Source organism: Falco naumanni, chromosome Z (assembly GCF_017639655.2).
Source record: "Falco naumanni isolate bFalNau1 chromosome Z, bFalNau1.pat, whole genome shotgun sequence".
Lineage (NCBI taxonomy): Eukaryota > Metazoa > Chordata > Aves > Falconiformes > Falconidae > Falco > Falco naumanni.
In genome coordinates, this window is record NC_054080.1 from 58622746 (window position 1) to 58648239 (window position 25494).

General features: G+C 42.4%; 1 protein-coding gene across 5 annotated transcripts in view; it reads left to right on the top strand.

Annotated features, from left to right (window-relative positions):
- The window catches only part of ARHGEF28 (Rho guanine nucleotide exchange factor 28), a 117688-nt gene extending 93581 nt beyond the window's left edge, over nucleotides 1-24107 (top strand). For 4 of the 5 annotated variants that reach the window (XM_040578997.1, XM_040579000.1, XM_040578998.1 and 1 more), the window contains 5 exons: nucleotides 571-609; nucleotides 699-746; nucleotides 2539-3018; nucleotides 6045-6345; nucleotides 22902-24107. In XM_040578997.1, the coding sequence (XP_040434931.1) occupies nucleotides 571-609; nucleotides 699-746; nucleotides 2539-3018; nucleotides 6045-6345; nucleotides 22902-23062 (1029 nt within the window). In that variant the 3' untranslated portion in view covers nucleotides 23063-24107. The remainder of the gene's footprint in view (nucleotides 1-570; nucleotides 610-698; nucleotides 747-2538; nucleotides 3019-6044; nucleotides 6346-22901) is intronic. The other variant, XM_040579001.1, reaches the window with a different exon arrangement.
- Nucleotides 24108-25494: the final 1387 nt, after the last annotated feature.

Genomic DNA, 25494 nt, shown 5'->3' on the forward strand with positions numbered 1-25494 from the left:
AGCGTCACTGTAGTGGACAATAATAACCACACTGGCACGCAGCCTTTGCTCAGCACCTCACGGCGCTTCTAAAGTGTTTGCAGTGACCCACTAACATGACTTCTGCTAGCTTCTTGCTACATTAATATATCTCTTTTTGAAGTGCCTTGTACTGTTTCATCCTACTATAAGTAATCTAAACCCACTGTGCTGTATATGCAGAAGTCTGGTTACTGTATTTCAAAACTGTCAGGTAAACAATGAATGAATGGAAATGTCTTTTCTGTGTAGTATTAGTCATGAGAGGAATAAAATTGTGGATGAAATATTTTTGTTTTTACAGTTGTGCTTAGAATCTCTAGTAATTTCCCTGGAAACTCCAGCGTTGATGAATTATTAGACTGTGCAGGTTATTGCTTCTGTCTTTTTTCACATACCCATGAAAAGGTTTGACTCAGCACTGCATATGTTAGTGATATGAATGTCTCCACTAGTTTAAAAAAAATAACCCACAAACAACGCCCCCCAAACCTAGATGATACAATTCTAAAGTTAAAAACTACTTTTTAAAGCAGCATGTGTTTGTTTTAGGGAGGAAGTGTGAGTTTCCCAGGACCTACAGGGACAGAGGTGAGTTTACTTAAACCCCAGACAGAATGTAGTAACTATTTAGTTAACAGTGGTCCAAACTTTGAAAATCTTTCTCTCTTATTTTCTAGATTGTACAAGCAATCCAGAACTTAACGCGTCTCTTGTACAGCATACAGGTGACTACTCCACTGCTAGCTTTGTAGAGTAATTAGTCTTGATAATATGCTTCTTAAGTTTCTTTTTTCATGTTGCCCTACTTTTAGATGTTATGTCAGTGGATACTTATCTCTACCCACTGTTGCATAAGTTGTCATATAATATTATTTTTGTTCTTCATCAGTGGTGGGTTTCTTTTAAGAACTAAATAAAACTTGCTTGCTTGCTTGGAGATCAATTCTTCCCCACCCCGGCAAAAGGATGTGTGTGGAGTCCAGAAATCTAGTGATGTCTCTGAACTGATGTCATTTCATGTACACAGTTCTGAAATTACAGTTCAAATATTGGAAAAAATTAGCATTTTGTTTAAAATATTCTCTTGGCTACTAGTAAACAGTGCCTCTGCCAGTTAGGTAGCGAACTCAATCCATTTTAGATATTTAAATCTCGGTCAATTCTGTAGGGCCTTAGTCTGAATGTTTTGTCTCTTTCATGCAAAGTTTGAATGTTATGACTTATTTTTTTCTTATTTAGGTGCAGTTTTATGTTTTATTTTAAAATGTTTCATTTGAGTGTGTTTACTTTTTAGACCTTTTTGACATTAGCATATTCCATAATAACTCTGGAACCCTCAGGTTTACAAGTTAAGTGTATTGAAGCAATGCAAAAGCAAAATTAAAAGCTTTTAATCCAGGAAAAATTTCTGAAAAACTGAAAACCAGATAGCTTAACATCAGAGAGGCAGTAAAGTAAGGCTTGGGATCATGCCTTAATCATTCAGACCATGAGTTAGCAGTAAGGTGCAGAGAAACAAGCAGAAGCTCCTGTCCTTGCCCTGTTTACAAATCAGCAGAACTGACCCAATACTGGAGGAATAGCCAAGAAGAGTGGGAATTGCATGTTGTATAAAGTTAAAAACTTTCTGGGGTGGACAGCATGGGGTAATAGGGCTGTGGGAATTCTCTGGGAATGTCTGCTGAAGTAGATTCCCATGTCAGCTCTTGAAGATAGGCTGTGCAGTAAGTGCCTCAGCAGATCTAGGGCTTTCCTGCTTTTCTTTCTTCTTAATCCCAGCTATTTATTTTTGTGTTATTGGAGGATGTTACAATCTTTAAAGCAAACAGTGTCACAGCATCCTTGTGAAGGACAGAATATAGCACTCTCAGTTGTAAAATAAACTGTTGAAACATCAAACCTGAAATCATTACTACACTGCAGATTTCTCCTGGCACAGGTATCTTGGTCAGCAGCTTGTAGCAATATGGTCCTGATGACACAGCTACGCTGGCAGGTGTCTGTAGGACTGATGTTAGTAGGACCGTGCTGTTGCAGGTTAGCAAAGAGAGCCTTAGGGCTGGAGTGAGCTGTAATGGAAACAGTACAGTTTTATCTGAATAAGTCACATATGTGTTAGGAATACTTCGGTGAGAGTAGCATTCCCAGTGCCTTAATGCCCTCTTTAACCATGGAAAATCATTTTTCCTACGTTACTTAAAATCCTCTGACAGAACAGGACCCCAGCTGTAACTGAAGTGCATATGCACAGCTGTAACATAAACATATATAATACTACTAAGTGGAAGGTAGATGCCATGTTAGAAGTGCTTAAAATGGTTTGTTTTTAGAAACATCTCTTGGTAAAGGCATGAATGCAGAATTTTCTCTACTTGCATGAAGAACAACCTCCCAAAAAGCATTAAGTGCCGATATTAAAGGAGGTTGAAGTATTTTTATATAATGCTTCTATGTAAAAATACAGAAATGGATTACTGCTAATATTTAATTTGTGTCTGATTTTGTTGCGGTGTCTAGGCAGCACTAACTATCCAGGACAGCCACAGAGAGCTCCATAGGTTACTCCTGCAAGAGAACGAGAAGATTGGTCGAGGCCATGGTTCTCGGCTAAACCTCCTTCTGGAGCAAGAAAAATACCGGAATCTGGAAAAACAACGGGTGGAGCTGGCCAACATACACAAACTGAAGCAGCAGTTTCAGCAAGAGCAGCAGCGGTGGCTGCGTGAATGCGACCAGCGGCAGCGGGAGCAGGAGGCAAGGGAGGGCCAGCTGGGGCAGCGGGAGAGGGAATGCAGGTGCCAGGAGGAACTGCTGGAGAGGAGCCGACAGGGACTGGCGCTGCAGCTGCAGGAGTACCAGCAGAGCCTGGAGAGGCTCCAGGAGGGCCAGAAAATGGTGGAGAGAGAAAAAGACAGTGTGAAAATGCAGAAACAGTTCCTCTGGCACTGGAAGCATGGTCAACAAAGTAGCCTGTTGTCATCCACAGGGAGCTATGAGGTGTGTGGTTCCTTGTCATAATTATATCCCTGACGGCAGACCTAGAGGGACTTTCCTTGATGAATAGACTGGTTATGTCTAGAGTTGGTTTGTTGGTTGAGTGGGCATGTGGGAAGCTGACGTTTGGGCATATCTAAGGGCTTGTTTAACCCTCATGAAGTTTAATCAGGGGAAGTGCAAAGTCCTACCTCTGGGAGGGAAAACAGCACCATGCATCACTATATGCTGGGACCACCCAGCTTTGCAGAAAAGGACCTGGGGGACACCAAGCTGAACGTAAGTCAGCAATGTGCCCTGGCTGCGAATAAGGTTAATGGTCTCCTGGCTGCATGACTACTATTGCTAGTAGATCAAGGGAGGTGATCCTTCCCGTCTACTCCAGCCACACCTGGAGTACTCTGTCCAATTCTGGCTGCTCAGTACAAGACAGATGTACAGCTATGTGTTGGGGGGGGATAGGGGTAGTTGGAGGGATAGATGTCCAGCAAAAGGCCAGAAGGATGTTTGAGGGACTGGGACATCTCTTGTGTAAGGAGAGGCTGAAACTCTTCACCCCAGAGAAAAAAGGCTAATGGGGGTTCTTATTAATGTGTATAAATATATAAGTGGAGGATGTAAAGCAGAGTCAGGCTCTTTTCAGTGGCGCCCAGTGGCAGGACCAGAGGCAACGGGCACAGATGGAAACAGGAGGTTCCCTTGGAACATCAGGGAACACCTGTTTCCCGTGAAGGTGACTGAGCATTTGCACTGATTACCCAGGGAGGTTGTGGAGTCTCCATCGCTGGAGATACTCAAAAGCTATCTGGACATGGACCTGGGCAACTTGCTCAGGGTAGCCCTGCTTGAGCAGAGGAGTTGGACCAGATGACCTCCAGAGGTCCCTTCCAGTCTCAACCATTTGTGAATTCTAAGCTGGGTGCCCGACACAAGCCAGACTCAGACCAATGGGTGTTAAATTGAGAAGATGGAAATTTTAAGTGTGAGAGTTTGTGTTTTATTCTGCTTTGCTGTTATGTTTGCAGGATACGTTGTATCTCCTGCCTCTTGTAGGAAAGCTAAATTATGGTAATGCCTGAGGCATATAAAGCTTTTAGTGAAGTCTTCAGCTGCTGGCCTTGTTGCTGGACAACAGCACTGTCTCCAGTGAGGAAAAGTGGCTGCTTCGGGAGTGGGAAACACGAGGCTGCCATGAACCCCATGTGTCAAGCCCTGCTGTCCTGCTCCCCTGAAACAAGCAGTCCCACAGGGAAGGAGGTCGCGGTATGGCTCCATCCCTGACAGCATAGTTCCTTGGAGATGGTCATTATTAGGGGATGCAATTTAAAATAGCTCTGAAGCTGCTTAAGCATTTAATACTAAAAATGATTATTTTTTTTTGTTGAGGGTGAAGGGTAGAGGCTAACCCTGAACTCAGCTGTCTAGGTACTTACCTGCCTGGTGGGACCTGGCCTCAGTCCCTGCCTTGGTGGGTATGGTCTTGGTTTCCATTACTGTTCTCTAAAGCACCTGAAAATCAAAACATCTTGCCTGCTTTTTTGCATATATTGAAAGCTCACTGACCCAAACAGCTTTTTTTTTCCCCCAAGGTGTTCGTTTTCACAAGAAAATCTGTAGGGCATTTCTTCAGGCCATCACCTCCCTAGTTTTTCAGTTGACAACTGACCCATAACAGGCAGTGACCATTCGGTGTCTAAGCCTGTGTCTACACGAGGGGGTGAAGGATTGGCCTCTGACCTCCCCCTTTTCACCCAGCTTTTTTGAACACCGTGTGAACATGACATCCCTATATGCTTGCCCAGCCCAAAAAACAAAGGCACTTATTACTAGTATAGTTTGCAGTACAATTTTTGACATGTTTGGCAGTGCCGAAGAAGTGGATGATAAAACCAAAACTGAACTTGCCCATCAGCTTTAACGGATGGGACTTCTGAGATCTTTTGAGGAGAGAAAGTTGAAGGACAGTAGCTTGATGCAGAGATGGCCAGGACTGCACAGACAGGCAAAATAATAAAATGCTGAGTGTCAAAGAGTACTAGTTCTTAATCTATTATTTCACCTGTAAGACTACTTGTATTTTTAATTCCAGTAAACTACATGGCTTTGGATGCATTCCAGGCCTCGGGATCATCTTCATCCTGTGTTTTCGACTACCATACTCCTGGCTGCAGCAGAGCTGTCTGAGTGGATGCCAGTCAGTTGATACTCCCAGCCCAGTGTTTTTGCTGTTACACTGAAACTAGCTAGTTCTGGATGGCCAAACTGCAGTTTGTGCAGCAGTGCATAACTCAGACTGCTGCTCGTGCTTTTTTGTGAGCTCAGCCTTGATGAACACCTGCAGGCAGGGATTTTGACCCCCTGGGAGAGATGGCTGCTTGCTGAATGCTGCTCGCCATCCCCAGTTTGGCTGCCGCAGACCTGTTCTCTATGGATACCTGCCTACGTGAGGTACAGTGTTATTTTTGGATTGCATTGTTCGCAGATTCACGTGTGTGAAGTGGTACCTTGTTGAGCTGTGGGGCAAAATATTAACCCCCTGAAAGGACTCAACAGAGCTCAGTGCACCTCAGGTAGCAGCCCTTTGTTATTTGCTATTCTGCAGTTATTACTGAATTTTCCTTTGTTTTGATGGGAGCTAGAGCAAAATGTGGTAGATTATTGCTGTTTAATCCTGGATGCACATCTGACTGAACATGTATTGCTGTTTAATCCTGGATGCACACTCAGTCGAACATGTTTTGAGGTTAACTTTTGGGAAGTTAGGGGACTATTTGCTATGAGTGCCCATTCTGTCTAACAGTTAATTTTATGTATCCTGGTAAAAGGATTCTTCAGGATGATGCGTATAGGCATACAGTTTAATTTTAGGTAGTTCTTCAAGAAGCAGGGAGTTGGACTTGATAGTCCCTTCCAACTCAAGGATATTCTGTGATTCTGTGATGCTGGTGCTGGACAAAGGTGAAAACGCTGCTCTCTGGGTTTTTTGGTGTTTTTGTTTTGTTTTTTGTTCTTTTTTTTCCTTTCTGCAGATAATGGAACATAATCAATCGGACAGCTTACATGGTGAAAATACATTCTACTTAAATGAAGCTGTAGTGTGTGTGTCTCTAAGCAGTCTCAACAGATCAGATTCTTCTCTCATTTATGAGGATGGTGTGTGTGGGCTGAACATCTCAAATTCTGATATAGCAAGGACTACTGACAATCAGGTGGACCTCGAAATGGACACTTCTTGTCAGCCAGCATTAACCAGTGCACTGTGGGAATCCACTGGTCCTTACCAGCAGATGTCTTTTTCCTGCAAAAGCAACAAGGATGCCTTTAATAATGGTAATTAACACTTTATTTAATTAACAATTAGTATGGGCAGTTTGCTACCTCTGAGAATGAATAGTCCTAGGAATGAAGACAGCTTGGTAGTGGTGGAAGCAGTAGATTTTGCTTAAAAAATTGCATGCCACTTTGCAAACTTGGTGAGGGTAGGTGAGAAAATAAGCAGATCAGAAGTACAAGAAGCTTTTGGAAAAAACCTACAAAACCCTTGGTTTTGTCTGAATAATAGTACTCAGAATTCTGTTGTTCTCTCCAAATATTTTCCCAATGCTTTTTGAGTTGGTTTTTTTTGTGAGCTGAAGTTACTCTTGCTGTTTCAAGTGCATTTTATTGGCTGTTTTAGAAAATACACATTACTTGATGATTTTTAGTTAGAATAACTTTTGATTTACCATCTTAAAATGGTAATCAGTGGTCAAACACCCCCTTCTTTCTTCATTGAGAATGAAATGAAAATATCTTGAAAGACTCTGTAGTTGTGGAAAGAAAATTACAGCACTTCTAAAGATTAATGTAATATTTGACAGTAAGTTTCCATGTTAGTAAAAACAGCTTTTACTGCATTACCTTTCTTTATTCTTGCATTTTACCAGAACCCCCAAAGATACGTAGATTGCATGGGAGTTGTTGATAGTGGCTACCAAAATAGGTATAAGAGGCCACCTATTTGAACACTGCATTGCACTGAAAATTCCCTGAAGGACTTGAAAACACGCTAATGAGAAACTCTTAACTATCTGGGTTTTATTTGTCGTGTTGCACAATGCTAGTTTTGATCTGATTTGGGGTCCTCTTTCCTTCATTATTGTGAGGGTTGTAGAGCATCATGTGAAAACACAACTAAAAAGGCTTTTTAGGGGGACAGTAGTGTGCTTTTGATATAACAGATTAAGTAATCTGGTGGGGTCTTCCTGCACAGTTGTGAACTGAAGGTGAGACATGGTGAGTCAATGCTGCAGCAGTACCTGATCTCCCACTTTTCTGCAGCTGGCAGTGCAGGATGACTGCTGTCCTCACACCAGCTGTGTGGAGGTCAGGTCACAGCAAAGATCAGTGGGCAGCAGTATCAGAAGTTGGAAACATACACAGGCACAATGGTTTTTAATTGTCTTAGATCAAATCTTTAAGTTGTCCAAATAACAATGTCCTTGATTAAGGAACTTGCTTAGTTGGGCTTGTAATATATTAAACAGGCATACAGTACAGCCTTACTAGTCCTTGGTACATGGATTCCCAAAATAGCATTTTATAATCAAAGGTAGGGCAGGCTAGTCTCATCACCACAATCAGAAAACCGAGCTGATTAGTAAAAGAGATTAATATTTCTAAAAATGCCTAAATAATTAGCTTGGTGAAACTTGTTCTAGTTTGACTGAAGTTGTAATTTTATTAATGGGTTAGCTAAGCTAGTGCAAATTTGAAAAGGAACACATATGTGGGTTTAAACCTCTTAGAAGTGGATTAGCTTGCACTGGCAAACTTTCAGATGCAAGTTAACCAGGATACTTTCTACTTAGCCCACATGAGAGCACCTGGTTTAATTAAACTGGCTTGTACCAGTTTAATTGTACTGATTCTAAGATAAGCTGGTGGAGCTTCTGTATGTAAAGATGCCGTTCACTTACAGTAGGCCAGCTTTGTGTTCAGCTGCTGTCACTGCATCTTGTGTAGGCCTCCTTATCTGCCCTGGTAATTAGGGCATCAGTTCAGACCCAGCAGCCTGGGGACCAGCACTGGCTACAAAGTCTGCCCAAGAGGTAGAGTAATAATAAGTCTGTCTGGCTAAGTCATGTCTGTAAAGCCTTCAGCTATTGCCTTAATTGAGTCACAAGGCACCTTTGGCAAAGCAGTGCAGCAAATCCTTGCAGTATCCCAATGGTGCAGGTGGTGCAGTGAAGCCACTCAGTGCAGGGCTAGGAGCTTTCCCCTAGAGAGTTGTGCCATCACATTCCACAGTCACATTTGTGATTTGGGATTTTATGCTCTGACTGTCTGCACAATTCAGACTTGCTTTGGTCATGCATCAGGAGCCACTGCATGGGGAGCAGCAGGGAATGAGAAGAACACCGAACTTCCCTCTGAAAGACAGATGGCATCTGAAGCCCCAGCAAATGCCTCTGCACATGGAAATGATGTAAATCACTTGTTCCTAAGCAATGTGAATCAAGCTGAGCAGTGTGAATGTTTCATACAAGGAAGCTAATTTCCTTTTTGTTGTGCTTTTTTTTTGGCTATGCTTTTCCAGCAGAGAGTTTAGCAGAGTTTAAGAAGATCTCTGACCCTTTGTCTCCATTTCCTGACACCTCTGCAGAGTATAGCCAGTTTCAATCACTGTGAAGGAAAACCAACACAGATGCAATGAGAGAAAGACTAGAAAGAATTTGAAAGTTGACTGAAACTCTTATTATTTTTGTGTGGATTAATGTTTCATGGCATTTTTCTCCATTTTTCAACTAGCTTTATATATAAAGTCTCATAATCATCGTTCAAAAAACATTCCTAAATAGTAAGTCAAAGTAGAACTAAGAAACAAATACTGAGCATGGTTTACTGGAAATAGCCATGTACCAGATACAGACATGGCCAGATCTTGCATATCGTAAGTTTTGTGCGCACACAGAAGGATTTTCTTGGTTTTCATTAATTTTCCTAGAATTACTAGGCATCCTGTAAGAAGTCTGGTCTGTCAAAAACTCCTTAAATTAATTAATGAGAAGTGCCACCTGAACACCTTGTCAGGGAGTTAATCATGCTGCATTCTACCATATGTTAAGTACTATGCAATTTAGCTTCATAAATATACTGAAATGGAAATGGCTACATTTCTCCAGTGCGTAATTTTCCATTCTTATTTTCTAAGGTAAGACATGTGTCTCTTGACATAGCTAGCATCATGATTATATATCATTGTTTTATGTGTATGGGAGGGAGCTTCACTAAAGACCTTGGGGCAAGTTCCCACAAAGCTGAAACTGGCTCAAGTACACTCACTAGGAAACGTCTGTCAGTCAGCAGGAGGAAAATATGATTGAAACAAAAATGTGTTAATGCTTTACAGTAATGGTTATGGAATTATCTGCATGAAAGAAGACAAGTACTTTGGCTAATTAGGAATGAGAGGAAGTACAGGTTTTGTGTCAGACTAGGCTGAGAATTGAATAAATTACTCCTGCGTTTAATTGACATGTCAGGTTAACCAGCTGAAGTGATGCCTAAGGTTTTACCTATCAATTCACCTCTTTGATTTCAGGAATCAGTGCAGTTTTAGTTCTTTTAAGCTTTGAAGTGAACAGCATTGTTCACTGGCACTGCCTTTTTTTGTTGTTTGTTTTATTCAGATGTTGTAACTCTAGGAATAGAGTTGAAAAGTGATAGATCTGGAGAACTGCACTGAAACTTGATTGTTGGAGGTTTTTTTTTCTGCAGACGTTTGCAGTGGTAGCATGAAGGATCTTTGTATGATCTAGTGAAAAATATATTTAAATCTTTTTGAGGAACATTGAAAAAACTGTGATCTCTGTAAACAGCCAAGTGCAAAACCAGGGAGCGAAACCAGAGCTGTTTGACTAATTGATTTTAATCTTTTTTAAAGGACAGAAACTTGTACATATATGCATATAAGCAAATGAGATAGTGTGATTTTTGCAGAAGAATCCATTTATAGTAGTTTTCATCAAAGTGATTTATAGAGATGCAAAATATTTGATTTGCAATATAAAAAAAGCAAAGCCTCAGAAACAATGTATAGTATCCTATAATGCATCCCCCCTCCCTCCTCTTATTCTTTATAAGAAATTCCTTCCTGGTCCTTACGGCAGATCATGCTAATGGTCATTGCTCTGTTGAACTTCTTAAAACTGTAGATCAGATTCATTTGTTTTAGTTTCCAATTGGTAACAGAGATGAGGTTTATATTTTTGGCTACCTTAACATTGGTTATGGCCTAATGACATTATGTGGAAGAAGTACCTGCATATGTCTGTATCAGGGATGTTGAGGATGGTGCTGTATGGGCCTGGCTCTTTTCTCATATTTGTATAAGATGAATTTGTTGCAGTCAGAAGAGGTATGCAATGTAAAGCTGATGCAAGTGTGATAAAACCTAGGTGAAATATGCTTTGTACTGCAGTGTTAAAAAAGCCATCTGAAGACATACAAGATCTTCCCTTTTGTGGTTCCAAGTCAGAACAGGATTTTGGCAACGGACAAAGCTCGGTAACTCGGGGCCTTATTCAAATAAGCATAGCTACTGCTGCCAGTGCTGGAGGTGGTTAATGGGATCTCTTATTAAGGACTTTGTTGAATAAGATCACTTTCATTGCTTGGAACCAGTTAAGTAATTACTAGCTCCCACAAAAAAAGTCATCACAGGTCTGCATATGTGACTGTTGTAAGTTAATCTCTGTACTATTGCTGCTGGATGAACTACCGCGTACATCAACCTGCTAGTCTTCTGAGCTGGAATGTTGTTGTGCCCCGTACAGAACACACTTTACATGTCTCCTGTTTAAACCGCATCACAGGCCCACCCCTTACCACCTGTGGAATGGTGTGTGAAGATGCTTTTCTGCCTGTTTTGGCTTTTTCTGATGTGTTTCACAGTATTTTTAATAGTGCCATTTTTTCAGTGTTTGCCCTGCGCAGTGAGCAAATTATTTCTGTTCTTTCACTTGAGAAGATGGAAGGAGGGAAGTCTCTTAAAAGTAAAGGTTGACATGACCATGGGGCTCCTAGTTTGTCAGGGAGCCTCCTGGGTAGATGTGGTAGTTTGAGCTATTTTAAACTTCTTGTCTTTTTTAATTGAATGGATGCCAAATTGAGAACACGCAACCAATTCCAAATTGCCCTTTCTGTGTTCAACATACACCTTCTACACTTAGCATGGATGGCTGCATAGGTGAGCACAGAGCCCATTCAGTGCTCAACATAAGTTATAATGAGAATAAAATTAAATAGAAGCATATAAAAATATGAAGTTGAATAATATCAACACCCACATCTCCCAAGTTCAAAATTGCATCGATTTACTCGAACAAGTAAGATCTTACTTTAAACTCTGGAGTAAACAGCAAATTTGTCTCCTCTACATACCACAGAACACAGAGTTTTGTGCTCTGCCATAAGATATCAGTGTCTGTGGGATACTTGGTGGAAGTGAATCACAGGGGAAGCATTTTTTGCCTCTTAGGAATAACATTGTCATTGGTTTAAGGCAGATGGCAAAAGGGATTAAATCACAGGGCAGTGTGTTACCAAAGTGAAAAATATGTCATTGTATGTCATCTGCAGTTAGTGTATTTCAAGTAACACTTGCTTTTCAGCTCTGCAGTACTAGGGTTTTATAGTTCTGTTACTGATTTTCTCATCTCAAAATATTGTTTCTCGTTTCTGAACATAAGCACAGGAGATGCAGCAGTATTACATAACTTTTAATTAAAGCAGTTAATGATATTCTGGTTTTGTTTTGTATGCAAATGTAAGCACAGAGTTTCCTGTGTAATGCTTGTCTCACTTGATTCTTTCTAATACCTTCTCATTTAGAGCTCATTCATTGGGAGAGAAGTTCAAAATAATGCACGTCTTTAAGGTGATGAATGGTGTGAAGAGATTGTCCATCCCTGTCTTTTGAGGTACCACTGGTGTTGCTGTAAATCTCTGCTCAGGGTTTTGTTGCCTGCAGACTTCTTAAACAACGACAGGTTGATGGCCAAATCCTTCTCATTTTTCTTGTATTTATGGTTCAGCGACTTCAGTGCAGTGGTTTTTGAAATCGGTGGAATTACTGGCATCAATGAAACTCTAGTGTTTGGACCATATCTGTTACATGCAGGTTTATTCTTTACTTAGGTAAGGTTGTTCCAATAGAGAAGGGTTTCAGGGAAGTAGAAGGAACGAAAGGAGCACGTTTCGAAGCAGAGACCCTGGGTAGGGGGTCATTTGCCAGGCAACTGGTTTGTAGTGAAGCAGCTCCGGCTTAAGGTTGTTTAGAGCTGTGACACTGGCAGCAGGTCCACAGGCGAAGAGGTGATCTCTCAGGAGAAGCAGTCACAAAGCAAGAGTCTTCCTAATTGTTTGATGTCAGAAGGATACCTTGGGAGGTCCGTGTTTTCCTCAGGTAATGTGATCTGTGGCTGGAGACCTGGTCACATGCCCCGCTTTAGTACATGAAAAATGTTTTGTATACATTTTGTAATGGAGTTAGAGCCTGACACGGATGCGCAAGTGTGAATAAATAATGCAGCCTAATGGCTGGGAGAAGCTGCTTATGGATGATCAAATTTTGCAAGATACTGAGTATGCAAACACACCCTGTAAAATCATGTAGCTGAATCACCAAGTATATCTGTCTGGCTTATTTTGAAAAGTACAGTATCGTTTTAATTATTTAGTATAATACCTTACATATTCCAGGAAATGGCCTGTAGCGTGTTGTGTAAAACTAATGAAGCTTTAGTAATAGGAAACCTCCTCAGCAGCATCTGCTGTTAAATATTTATTGAGAAACTGGGGAAGATTGTCTGTCTGTCTTTTACTGGCATTCATCACAGGAGCACCCACTTGCCTTCCACATAAATTACATTGGCTGTAGCCAAACTGCTAGAGGAAATTTCATGGAGTATCTTATTTCTGCTATAGAAAACTTCCTTTGCACTGTAAATTTTTGGTGGGGCAGTAGAGGGCAGGAGCCTTGATGCTGATATGGAAGTTGTTTTCAGTTTAATCAAATAGGAAGGCTTCCAACAGTCACCTGCTGAGATTATTTGAGTGTCCCTTGGAAGTTTGACATAGAGCTGGAACATAAATGGTACAAAAATAAATGTGATTTGGCTGTATTTGTTTAGGGTCTGCCAGAGAAAAATCGAAAAAACCCTTGTGCCTTTAAAAGTAATTGAATATGTTTCGCATTCAAGAACACGTGACAGACAGGGAAGCTAGTATATTTGGCAAGGATGATAAGAGATTTGTTTTGTTTTGTTTTAATTGAGGCTGAGAATGGCAGAGTAGTTGTTCCTGACAGCAAGAACTGCAGAGAAGCTGTCTCCTGTGCAGAGGAACCTGTTATTACAGCACCAGCGGCAATGGAAGGGGCTGAGGGTCTAAGAAAGGCTTCTGCATTCCACACAGGCAGTTTTGAGCTGGAGGTGAAAATGAGTGCAGGAGGGTTTTTTGAAACAGCATCACTTTTTTTTTTTTCTGCTGTGGGGTAGCGGCCCACTCTCTGGAGTCGTGGGATGGGGCTGGTGCAGAGCTGCAGCACATGAAGTGAGGGGGTGGAAGGCACCAGAGGGAGTCATACCAAAGTGGAGCCAGGGTCTACAGAGGCACAGCTGCGGGACTGGAGACAAAGACAGCTTGTAGTAGAGGCAAGGCAGAAGGAAATGGTGATGAATTTGAGCTTAAGGGTTAACACTTAACCGGTGTTGCCCCTAGCAAAGAGAACTGGGAGCAGAAGAAACTGGATCCAAGTATGTTCCATGCACTCAAGGAAAGCACTCGGCTGAAGGGATGGAGGTACACGCTTATTTGATGATTGTGCTTTTTTCTGGCTTTGATGTACAGTTTTCCCTTTAGACTATATGCAAACTGTTTTCACAGTCATTATTATGTTCACAGAGCATCTAGCAACCAAAAAGGGCACCCATTTCAAAATACTTGCTTGCACCCTGAAACTTCCTGTGCTTATGATGCAAAACTTGGGGGATGTGCAGCTTCTCCGTTTTTGCTGGTTTTTTTTGATGACTGCAAGAAGAAGACATCAGTGCAGATACTTCCTGCCAACCTGACTAAAACCGGATAAAAATGGCTGTGCAAACCTCAAACTGCAGTCAAAAATCAGTGACTGTTTCCCTGTGTTTTGAGCTCAGGGGAGAACAAGTATCTCTGTGACTATCAGGAAGAGGCTTCTCTCAGATGCTCTCACGCTTACAGTAATGCCCATATTTTTTCCTGCATTAATCAACAAGCAGAAGCTTCTATTAAAGTGTAAGACTAGCATGTAATTGATTTGAAACAGGTGCTTTGCCTTATTTTTCGCTTCTGCAGCAATTCTATACATTGGCTTAGTATTCCTCAGCCACTTAACTTTGAGTTTTGATCTTGTCGGCTTTTATGAGTAAGAGGTGATGGATCTGTCTGTTGTTGGGAAACTACCACGTAAAACCAAGGTGCCTAGGAGGAGACTTGGGAGTGTTTTATAAATGACCTCTCCCTTTCAGCTTTGTAACAGAGTTACGTCCTTCTGCTATTCAAGAAAATGTTTCCCAAAGTCCAGAGCACTGGTCCTTTGTGTTGCACCTGAAAGACTGGCCAAAAGCTGGGGATTAAACCGTTTGTTTGCCAAGGTCTTTGATTTAATGCTTATTTCAAAGTAAAATTGTAATTTAAAAATAACAAACCCCAAACCATCCATAAAATATGAAGCAAAGTTAATCAACACAGTAATGTCTGTCTGTGGTAACAGAGAGCTCAAAAGAATAGTTTTGATGTGTAAATGTCCCCTGTTGTCTCAAAGGGAGTGAATTAATGTGCCAGAGACACTTTTTTTCAGGGTTAATGCTGTTTCTGTCTTTGGGAGGGAAGGAGGGGAAGCTTCACTGCAGTGTTTTACCTTCAGGGTGCAAATTGTGGGGATGTGCTGACTGGTGACAGAAAGGGGGGCTGGTTTCATTGTCCCTGCAGCCTTTGGAAATGCTGTTTGGGTCTGTAACTTCATGGGATTTCCATTTCTCTAGCAACCATTAAAGCAGGAGCATTACCCACTGCATGCAGTTTGTTTTGACTTCAGCCTGCTGGCCACATGCCTTCTTGCAGATTATGGGCGGGGGGGAAAGAGTTGCAGCCCTCTTCAGATGCACCCAGGTTAGACACCAGAACAAAGAGGCTGCGGAGGTTTCCCTGAGTTCCCTGTTGTTGTCCACAGACAGACGGGTCACCCCTGCCCCTGGAGAGGTGCCCTGCATGGGCACGCTGCTGTGCTGGGTGGAGCAGTGGCCCTGCGTCGGCAGCTGGTCATGTTCCTTGTGATCCTTTGTAGGAAGGGTGTTCTTGGGGTTTTATGGTTATTTTCTCTTGATCATTTGAGTGCAGCTGTGTTTAATGAGCTGGAAAAGAAGTAGGTCAATAAAACATGTGTTCATTGTTAGCAGAATACCTGTTGGACCATGTGTGTGTCTGTAATTGACCATCTAAAGCTTCAAAGCTTAGTGCAAAGACAATTTAATAGGGAATTCATTCCTAAATAAATTAATACTAAACCGAAGCAGACAGCTGGCAGGCAGTATGCCTTGCCAAGGTGAGACTGTGGGTATTTAATGCATAGACAAGTTATGATAATAAGTCAGACCTATTTTTAAGTCTCTCATTGATATGCAATAAAAAACAGTATGCCAAAAATAGCTTAGAAGCTGTGTGCTTTAAAGCCAACACAACTGATAACATAGCCATGTACGTAGGTTAAAATTTTTAATTGTTTCAACCTAGGGGCATGCTTGATGTTAAACTTGATGTTAGAGTGGTATCACCGGCAGTGTTGCAGCTTGGGATGTTTTTAAAATCTTTTATTTGATAACACCAGTGTTAGAAACAGTGTTTTTACTGGGATTTACTGAAAGAAAAGGCAACCGCATCATCATGTGACTATGAAACCTGAAGCTTTAAGACTAGTATCAAAGAAGTTACTTGGAACCACTGTGGAGCTTTATGATAAAGCAGTTTTGTTGGAATAAATGTGAATTTTTTCTCAGCCAAGAATTTGGTCCAAATTCTCTAGACCAACTTCTCTAAAGAGTTATGAGGCAAAACTTGAAAACTGAATTACATTGTTTTACCTAGGCCAACAACTAAACAAAGAACAGAAACATGCAGAATGATGGTATTTCCAGTAATTTTACCATGATTGAAATCCAGAGTACAGACATGAAGAAGAGTTATGTTGCAGACCTTATTCATCATAGACTTTGAATTCTTTGTTGTCTTGTCTTGTAACCAAAAATAAAAAAAAAGGCACCAAAAGCTGATAAGACTAATTAATGTAGGATCTATTATGATCTAATTGCTCATCTGCTTTTTGTGAAAAGACCTGTTATTCATGAAGGTGCTTATTTGCCTAAGAAATGCAGCTGCTGCTTTTTCACGGGGTTGGGCTGAGTAAAAGTAAATAGCAGCATTAAAATTCTCAGATTGATTTCCTGCCTTGTTCAGTCAGCTGGGAAATGGATTAGGCTCCTCTTTCCTTGGTAGCTTCAGGGTCAAAATATTTTTCCCAGTGTTTTTTTGAGACCTGGTACCAAAATCAGTTCCCGCTATGAAATCAGATTTACTGAGGTGTGAAGGCCTGGTTTCTTGGTGGTATTTTCTATCTCGACTCCCAGTGAAACTGCTGCAAGTTGTCCTCGGATCCTCAAAGCTTATGAGAACTTTTTATGTAGCAGGTGGTCTGAACCTGTGTGGCAGCAGTGAGTCCCGGTTGTTCCCAGGTGAAGGCTATGCTGCTGTAGTAGGGCTGGTGCTGGGTGGTGGTGTTCTCCTTCTCGCTCCAACCATCAGGTCCATAAACAACTGAACCTGCGGTGTGGAAAATCCATTGTAAGCTGGGAAGGTCTTAGTAGGCACTAAAAAAAAGCAAGCAAAAATGATCATAGTACCTTTCACAGGGAGGAAAGGGAGAGAGGCAGAGGTGCGTGAAGTTCCCCGGGGAACTGGCTGTCACTAACCAACCTGCGTTGAAGCCACTGGGAACACCGTTAGAGACAAAGAGGTACCATGGGGTTTGCCGCTGGGGACTTCCAGTGGAGCTGATGGGAGTTAGGCTGCCGTTCGCTATTGAACTGTAACGCCAAATGAGAGCCTGTTACCCTTGAATTTCTTTGAATATCCCAGGCCGGGTAGATTTAGCATCAGTTTTTAGGTGTCTGCTTATGCTTTGCATTATGCATGAGTGCAGTGGGGGGATGACATACAGCAGCCCTGCCATTTCAGATAGCTTTGGCCTGAAGTTGATTTGTCAGCTGTCAGTCCAGATGAACTTGGTATAAAAACTGGTACCAGCTATTATAAATAAATGGTAAAACCAAACCTAACTCTATATAATTTTTTCAGAAAAGTAACGGTTTTGAGAATCTTTAACTTATTTGTTGCTAAAAGTGGCATAAATCTCTCATCATTTAATGAAATTTTATTTTGTAAAGAGGGCCAACATGTGACACAGATCTCTGAAAATCACAGCAGATTAAATCAGTGTATTATATGTAGTTTCTGCAAAATCCATGTGGTAGTTCCCCCCAAACCTCCCCTCCTTTTTTTTTTTAATACGACTGGGAAGGGAAAAATCTCAAGTATCCAACCTGGCTTGACCTCAGAGCTGACCCAGCTTTGAGGAGGAGTTTGACTCAGAGGCTTCCTAAGATCCCTTCCAGCTTGAATTATCCTGCGATGCTGTGAAATTAGGGTATGAGCTAAAGGAGGAAAACGAAGGGCTTTCTGTTAAAAGCACAGAGACCTGAAAGGTTTTTTTTTGCCTGGAGCGTTTCCTGGTGCCTTGATAAAGTCTTCCTATCCTTCCCATGATCATCTCTGGGCACTCCAGGCTTACCTGCAGAGCTGTGATCCTTGAGTGGGGGGGGGAGAGAAGGGGTGAAGGGGAAAATCCATGGCATTTATTTGGTGTGGAAGTGTGCACATCCTATGACGGCAGACAGAAGGTGAGAATCAGCGTGACTAATGAGTTGTTTATTTGGCTTTTGTATCCCCCCCCCCCCCCCCTTTGGAGCATGGGCTGTGTTTGTTTTGGTATCTCTTAATCTCAGATTCCTGAAAATGCCCTATGCTTTGTCCTTCACCTTCTGAGCAGTTTCTGCAATGCCACTAATCCTGTCTCTTGGTGTGACAGGAAGGGTAGGGGATGGTAGTTAGGATGCGGAATGATGCTTTTCTTCCTTTCCCATACATTAGCATGTTTTTAGCCAATGGGTTGTCATTTCTCTGAGTTTGGACCCAGACCCAGTTTGAAGAACTGAGGTCCCCTCAAAAACTTCCGTGAAAAGCCATGCACTGCAGGCTGCCATTACTGGTGTGTTTAGGTTGCCTAGAATTTTTATTTTGGGGCAGTCTCTCTCTGCAGTTTTCTGATACCTGTCCTCGTGGTACTGGAGCTAAACTCGTGGAATGTTTTAATGTTGGATTTGGCAGTATGTGGCCATGTGCATGAGACAATGTGGGATTTTTTTCCAGAACTTGTTAGAAACAGCCTCTAACTCCCTTTTGAGAAAATTGATGGAGGAGACAACAGGGAGTGCCTGGGTTTTCTTTATTTCATGAATGCTCTCAGCTGAAATAAAGAGGAGAAAAGCTGGAGTTATGTGGTATTTTGTACTGCAGTGTGGCACAGCTGGGCTGAATAGGCTACACAGCCCCAAAATGTTAAAATGCTACCACAGGTCACCTAATACTTGGTCTCCAGCCTCAACTCTTTGCCGGGGAGTTTGACCAGCTCAACACTGAAAGAGATGATTTTTCTGGTCTGCTGTTCAGTTTTGTGTAGGGTATACATGGTGCAGCTGTGGATTTGGCTCCGTTTCTTTAGGAGAGAGTTACCTGTAGTGCTGTAGGAGAAATAAATTTTGTGTAACTGAGAAGCAGTTAAAGGATGTTTCAGTTTGCACACAAACTCCAGGGGCCAGGATGCAGTGAGATGCCAACAGCTTTGGCCGCTGCTGAAGTGGGAGGGAGTGGGGACCTAGGGAATCTCATAGAAAAGCCTGCAGAAGGGTTTAAGCTACAGCTTAGCTTTGGAAATCTTGGAATATTTTCTGCACTTACATAAATATGAAGGGAAAATTGTGTACCTTAGGTGTAAATGAGCAAGGGGAGGGCTGTGGCCAGGTACAGTCACCTTTGCTTGTCCTTCTTGCGCAAGGGCTGCAGGATCAAGGCGGGGCAGAGCCCAGCACAGGCAGGAGGGGTGCGGGCAGGGGCAGTGGGAACGCGTTGCTGGTTGCTGGTTGCTGGTGTGTGGGTGCTGGTCTGGTGGGCGCGCTGTTGAGCTGAGCACAGCCTGCCCGAGCATCACTCGGCTGGTCGGGAGGGAGCAGAAGAGAGGATAAGTAAATGCTGAATTTAAAGAAAGGGAACAATACAAAAGTGATTTTGTGGCAGACGTTGGCAGGTGGGTTGCGATCCTAACAAAGGCAGCTTGTAAAAGGCCAATGGTCCTTATTTACCAGGCTGTTGTTCCATGCCAGGTTCTGTCAGCCACAGTGCTGCAGAGTGTGGGCCTGGAGTAGGGTCTGGGGAGGTTCCGGGGTGCCCTGGCTGCCTGGGGAGCACGGGAGAGCTTCCCAGCTGTTGCTTTCCAGTAGCAGCCCCCTTTGCTAGCCCCCCTGTCTTGCTGTCTGCATGGACAATAGGTTTGGTTTTATTCTTTTTGGTGTTTTGAGCATCCTCAGCTCTCAGAGTTCTTTAGTAAGGTAGCAGCTGATGCTTTCACGGCTGGTTCCAGAGGTTTCTTCCCTGTTTTGGGAGAGCATTTAAAGAGGAGGATTTCTTCCACCGTTGTCCTGCTCGGAGTCAAGGGCAGCTGGTTCTGCTGTGCTGCACCCAGGGAGCTCAGTGGAGACTTCTTGGCAGCTGTCACTACTCTGCATGACAAGAACCAATGCTGGCTGGCAGATCAGTCCCCTTTCCCCCCTCTCCCTTCACCTGAGGCTGTTAAAATCCTGGCAGTTCTTCCAGCCTCCCTGGGCAGCTGCACTTGGGGTGCATCATGCTGCTGCCTGTGGTACCAGCTGGTCTCCTGGTTCTGCTGCTTCCAGCATGGTACTGGGCAGGGAGACGGCAGGCGCCCTCCCTGCAGGCAGGCAGAGTATGTTGGCCCCAGGGACACATTGTGCTTTTATTAGGCAGAGCCTGTGTTGAGTGCCACCCCAAGTGCAGCCAAACCCAGCCACTTCTCTCCTTGGTTGGATTAAGCACAACCCTTCCAGCCTGAGAAGCCACTCATCACCCCAGCAGCAGCTGGGCTTTCACCTCCTTGGTGCTCTCCTGCTATTCAGGTTCTCTGGATGCAACAGAATGTAAAACAAACAAACAAACAACCACCCCCCCCCCCCCCCAACCCCAACAACAACAACAAAAAGCAAATAAAAAAGCAGCTAGGCTAGCAATAAATAATTCATCTTGATAGTGACAGAATCTGATTTGTTTTTCCAGAATGCTGGCAGTTTCCACTGCTCAGCCCTACTGCTTTGAGTTCTAACAGTTAATGAGAAATGGTTTGGAAACAGCTACTGTTTTAATTGGTGAAGCAATTACTGTTTAGTTTTGATGGTGGAAAATAACTGCATGTAAGGTGTTTCTCTTTCTTTTCTGGGTTTTTTCAAATTTGTAATTAGACTTCTCCAATTATGTACTTCATAAATGTTGGAAACAGATCTTTCAAATAAGTGCTTACTGCCTGGTATTCTTATGCACATAACTTTGTTAAGGTGAATAGACTCACAGGACTTAAAAGGAATATTAATGTGGGTAAAATTACCCCAAAATATAAGTGTTTAGAGGTTGAAGATCTTTCATGGGTAGGGCTTTTTAATAAATAAATAATACTGAAGTATCCAGTTTCCATAAAGAATAGCAGATGTAGAGTATTTCTGGGGTTTTTTTGCTGCTGTAAATTGTAATATTTTTCTAATATGGCTATAAAAAATAAATGAAGGCAACAAAGCAGGGCTGTTTGAGCAAGTTAGGGAGTCAAATCCTGCTGTGTTACGTGTTGCAAACAACTTGGTGCAATCAAGACTTACGCTGGATTTTCACCAGAACTGAAACTTGATCCTTTAAATCTAGTGTAAAAACAGTAAAAGAAAGGGAATTTGGGATTAATTTTCTTAACATTCTGTGTCATCCCACTATGACCAAGCACTATTTGTGTAAAAATACCTTGCCCCTGCCACTGACCCAGCAGTCTCAGCAGAAGGTATATAACATACATGTGGCTTATGCTGGGAGTTGAAGCCCCAAAGCCTGTTTGCTCCCCTCAGCTGTGTGAATATCGAAGAGGAGAAGATGCTGAAGGCAGAGGCAGTGACACAACGTGTCTCCACATGCCCATCGCATAATCGTCTCCCACCGCTCCACACGCCCCGTGGCGGGGAGCAGCCGGGAAGCCTAGCTTTGCAGGGTGCCAGCAAGCTTGTTTTGCCTTGAACTCCCGCTTCAGTGAACAAGACGGGTGAAAGCCGCATGCATTGGGGGAATGCCAGATGTGGGCAGGTGTCATTTTAAATTGCCACCAGTTAGAGCAACATGGTGTGTAAAAATGCAACTATATCCTTTATAATAGATTGTCATTGCACATACATGTGAGAAGGGGTAGGGACCAGAGCAGGCATGAAATGTCTTTTTAGCTCTCTGCATGAATGACCAAGGCTCAGAGAACCTCTGTGCTGGGTTTGCTTGCTTCTGGTGTTACCCATACTGTGGGAGAGACGCCAAGTTCCCCTTCTTCCTGTGGAGTCCTTTTTGCAGAGGGAAGAATGAAATGTTAATGCTCCTGATGTAACAGCAGAGGATGGCTGGGCCAAGATTACAGTGAAAAGTATTGCAGCCTGTCTGTTGCAGACTTTTCTCATCCCTAGGTACGAGCATACATGCTTTCTTGTAATGCAGCTTGGTTTTATGGTAAAAATCACTTTTCAGAAATACAGATGTAGAAAAGCCAGCTACTAAGGTGTAGTTCCTGAGGGCCTGAAGTGGGACAGAAAGCTGACTAGGGATAAAATCCAACCATGGTTATTATTTTTTATTTTTTTAAAGTAGTGTGCAGGTTGTCACAGAAGCCTCACAGAGCTCAGTGCTGCAAAACAGGTACCCGATTCTTTGCATTTGCAGGAGAAAATTAGCAAGATGACAAATGAAGATTCTTGTGGAATAATTTCTTTGTGTTTGTGTGCAAGTATTATCTCCATGTCACACCTAAAGGATTGAAACAAGAATAGATTAGGTAATTTGTGCAAATAAACACAGATAAACTTGGCAGAAAAAGCTGAATGGTTATACATCTGATACAGACTGCAGGTGCCGGTCAAGTAGTCTTTTAACTGGGTTTACTCAGTTGATTCTTTTTCATCCATAAAAGGAAGGCTTGCAAATAAAATTCTGCATAATGATGGAAACTGTATTAATTTTAAAATTGTATTATTACTAGTAAAGGTACTATTTATATGCTGTATGTTTTCCCCAGCGCAACTCTTGACAGCATTTATGCCTTTCCATTATTGTATGTCTGGTCAGTGAAGTATGGGTATAAATTGCTTTTATTATAAAAACATTGACAGTGGTCATCCCCTGGATAACAGTGGACAGACTTACCCAAATTTACTGAAATCTCTTCAAGGTACCTCTCACCAGGCTGTAATGTGTAATACAGCAGTGTTTTCCTTTCAAGATGGATCCAGCAAACTAGAAAATGGTGCTAATGAAAAAGTCAGAATTTGCTCTTCATGATGGTATGGGCGTGGCAGAAGATGCATTGTCATATATCCTTCTCTTGTGTGTTACAGATCTGAACGCGTCACAGACCCAGGGTCCCCAAGCAAGCACTCCAAACCAGGGATCCATCCAGCCACCACGGGTAGACGCATTGCTGCTGAACCAAGAGCCTGAGAGCTTGCAGGATGCAGAAACTGGAGGCAGAGTGGAGGAGAAGATTGTTTACCTCTGATGGCTCATTTTCTAATCTCAGTAGCACTTTGGAAATATAATGGTGTTTGCTTTTTTAAATGTCTATAGTTGCTCTCCATATGACCAAATGGCTTTAAGGGTAGCATTTAATATTCACTGCAAGCTTTTCCCCATAATAAATACAAAAATTAAGTTATTTTGCAGCCTTTGTTTTATAATCTTTTAATTTATGACATGATTTCAAATGCTGTGCAAGAAGCAATGGGTAGCAGGGGAGACATAACATTTTTGAATTGTAAAGATGCCATTGAGAGTTGTGAAAGCTAGTTTTGATTTTCTCCTGGGTCCTCTTTTTAAAAGGGCAACGTAAGAGAGGTGGGCCTGCTATTTGAGATTTCAGAGTATGGATCAGTAAGCTTGTGGTAGTTGTGATACAAGAAGACAGCAATGTAAGAACGATGGCTATAGTCTTTGTTGAAATGTGCTATGTACCCTTAACTATCGGGTCATTTTCTTTATCCGTGGGCTCAGGGGCTGCTCAGAAGATGATGTTTTTTATGTTCTCAATATACTGCATAATTGTAGGTGTTTGTTCATGTCCCAAAGCTTATCATCATTTTGGTACTACTGCCAGAGGGCAAAGATGCTGTAAATCAGTTTTTGTATTATAACTGTACCTCATTTCTGTAAGTGCCCTTACACATTAAAATTTACCAGATGAAACTGTCTCACTGGTCAAAAGAAAAGAAAGGGGATACCTTACACATTAAAATTTACCAGATGAAACTGTCTCACTGGTCAAAAGAAAAGAAAGGGGATACCTTACACATTAAAATTTACCAGATGAAACTGTCTCACTGGTCAAAAGAAAAGAAAGGGGATCGTAGGCTTTTAGTTAACTAAACCTTTTTGAAACTCCGCTGCTTTCCCATGTAGGAGTCAGCTGTCTTCCTGCTTTCAGGCTCATCAGACCACCTGTGTGTTAGGCAGTAAGAAAGCAGGACCTATTTTATGCCTTTTTGCCTTTCAGAAATACTTGTACACTTCTGTTGAATTGAATAAATGTTCTGTGCATTTCTGCAAAACTGTGACTTTGATTCATTGTTAGGTCCTCCAAAGAAGTTTGAAATCAGGAAGAAAAAAAATAAAATCTCCTTGCCTGGTTTGCACTCTGCCCTGCTGCAGATACACCTGCCTTGGTCCAGCACAGCCAAAGCTGTGCTCCAGGGACCTCAGCTGGCAAAACCAAGGATGTGCCTATTTGAGCAGGTGCAGTGAGCCTTCTGGACTGGCCAGGTGTTGCTTAGCATGGCTGATGGTGGATCATCAGCAGCACAGCAGGGATGCAGCTGCACAGCTCCTGGATCAGAGCTGCCTCAAATCTGCCCAGCTCACGGGGCAGAGGAGCGAAGGGGTGCCCCTGCCTGTTTGTCTGGATAAGCCCCAGGCGTCATGTGGTTTTCATTTTACCCTAAGCCTTGTGTTGTGTGAAATCTTTTGCAGGGGGCAGAGTTCTAGATAGTAGATGTTTGTCAGCAAAGGTTTCTTAATGTGGAGGATTCTCTTCCAGGGATTTCCAGGTGTGCCGCTGGGAGTATTCAAAAGCAGAGCTTTCTGAGTTGCATCTTACAGGGCTGCCAAGAGTAGCTGTTCAGTTGGTATCTTGGGCTAACAACTGAGCAACTGACCTCATTGAGCAGGATGTGATTCCCAGCTGGTATTAATTGGTATGGCAATGTCAGGGAAAGACTGGGCCTGCAGATGTATTTTACAGATTCTATTTCCAATGTTCAAGACTCCTGCTCTCTTGACAGCACTTCTTTAATATGTCTCCTTATAACGGAAAAAAACTTCTTAAGAATTTCTGTTAATGTTTTACCCTCTTTACTTTTCACAGTTAGGCTAAAAGTGAAATGGGAATCCCACCTCTTTTAAAGGTCCTGCAGTAAGGACAGTCCACAGCTCTTGATTTTACCAGTCAGCAATGAATTCAGGGTTGCCATGTGGACAGCTTTTTGGCAAATTTCTGAATAGCCAGACCTGTTTCTTGGGGTGCAGTATGCCCCAGTATTTGTGCATGGCCCAGGAACCAGCAGGAAATTGGGAAAAACTGAGTAGTTTTCTCCACAATTGCTCTTTCTGCATTTCATTATGACTTCGCTGAAACATCTGGTACTGGTTACTGTCAAATCCAAGCTGCTGGATGGATAGTTGCTGTCCCAGCCTGGTGTGGGAATTCTCCTGTAAGTGCTTTGCCACTGGGAGAGGAAGAGAGGATACTGCTTCTCTCGTCAGTTTTAATTGAGGGGCTGGGAGTTGAAAAGCGGCTGGCTGGGACTTCAGCTGTTCTGCAAATTCCTGGAGTCCCCTAACATCAGGCAGCATTTTATTTTGCTCACCTGTGTTTACAGTAAAATTTCTGGCACTCGAGGAAGGCAAAGGCAAGAAACAGGTGGCCTCTAGATTTAGGTG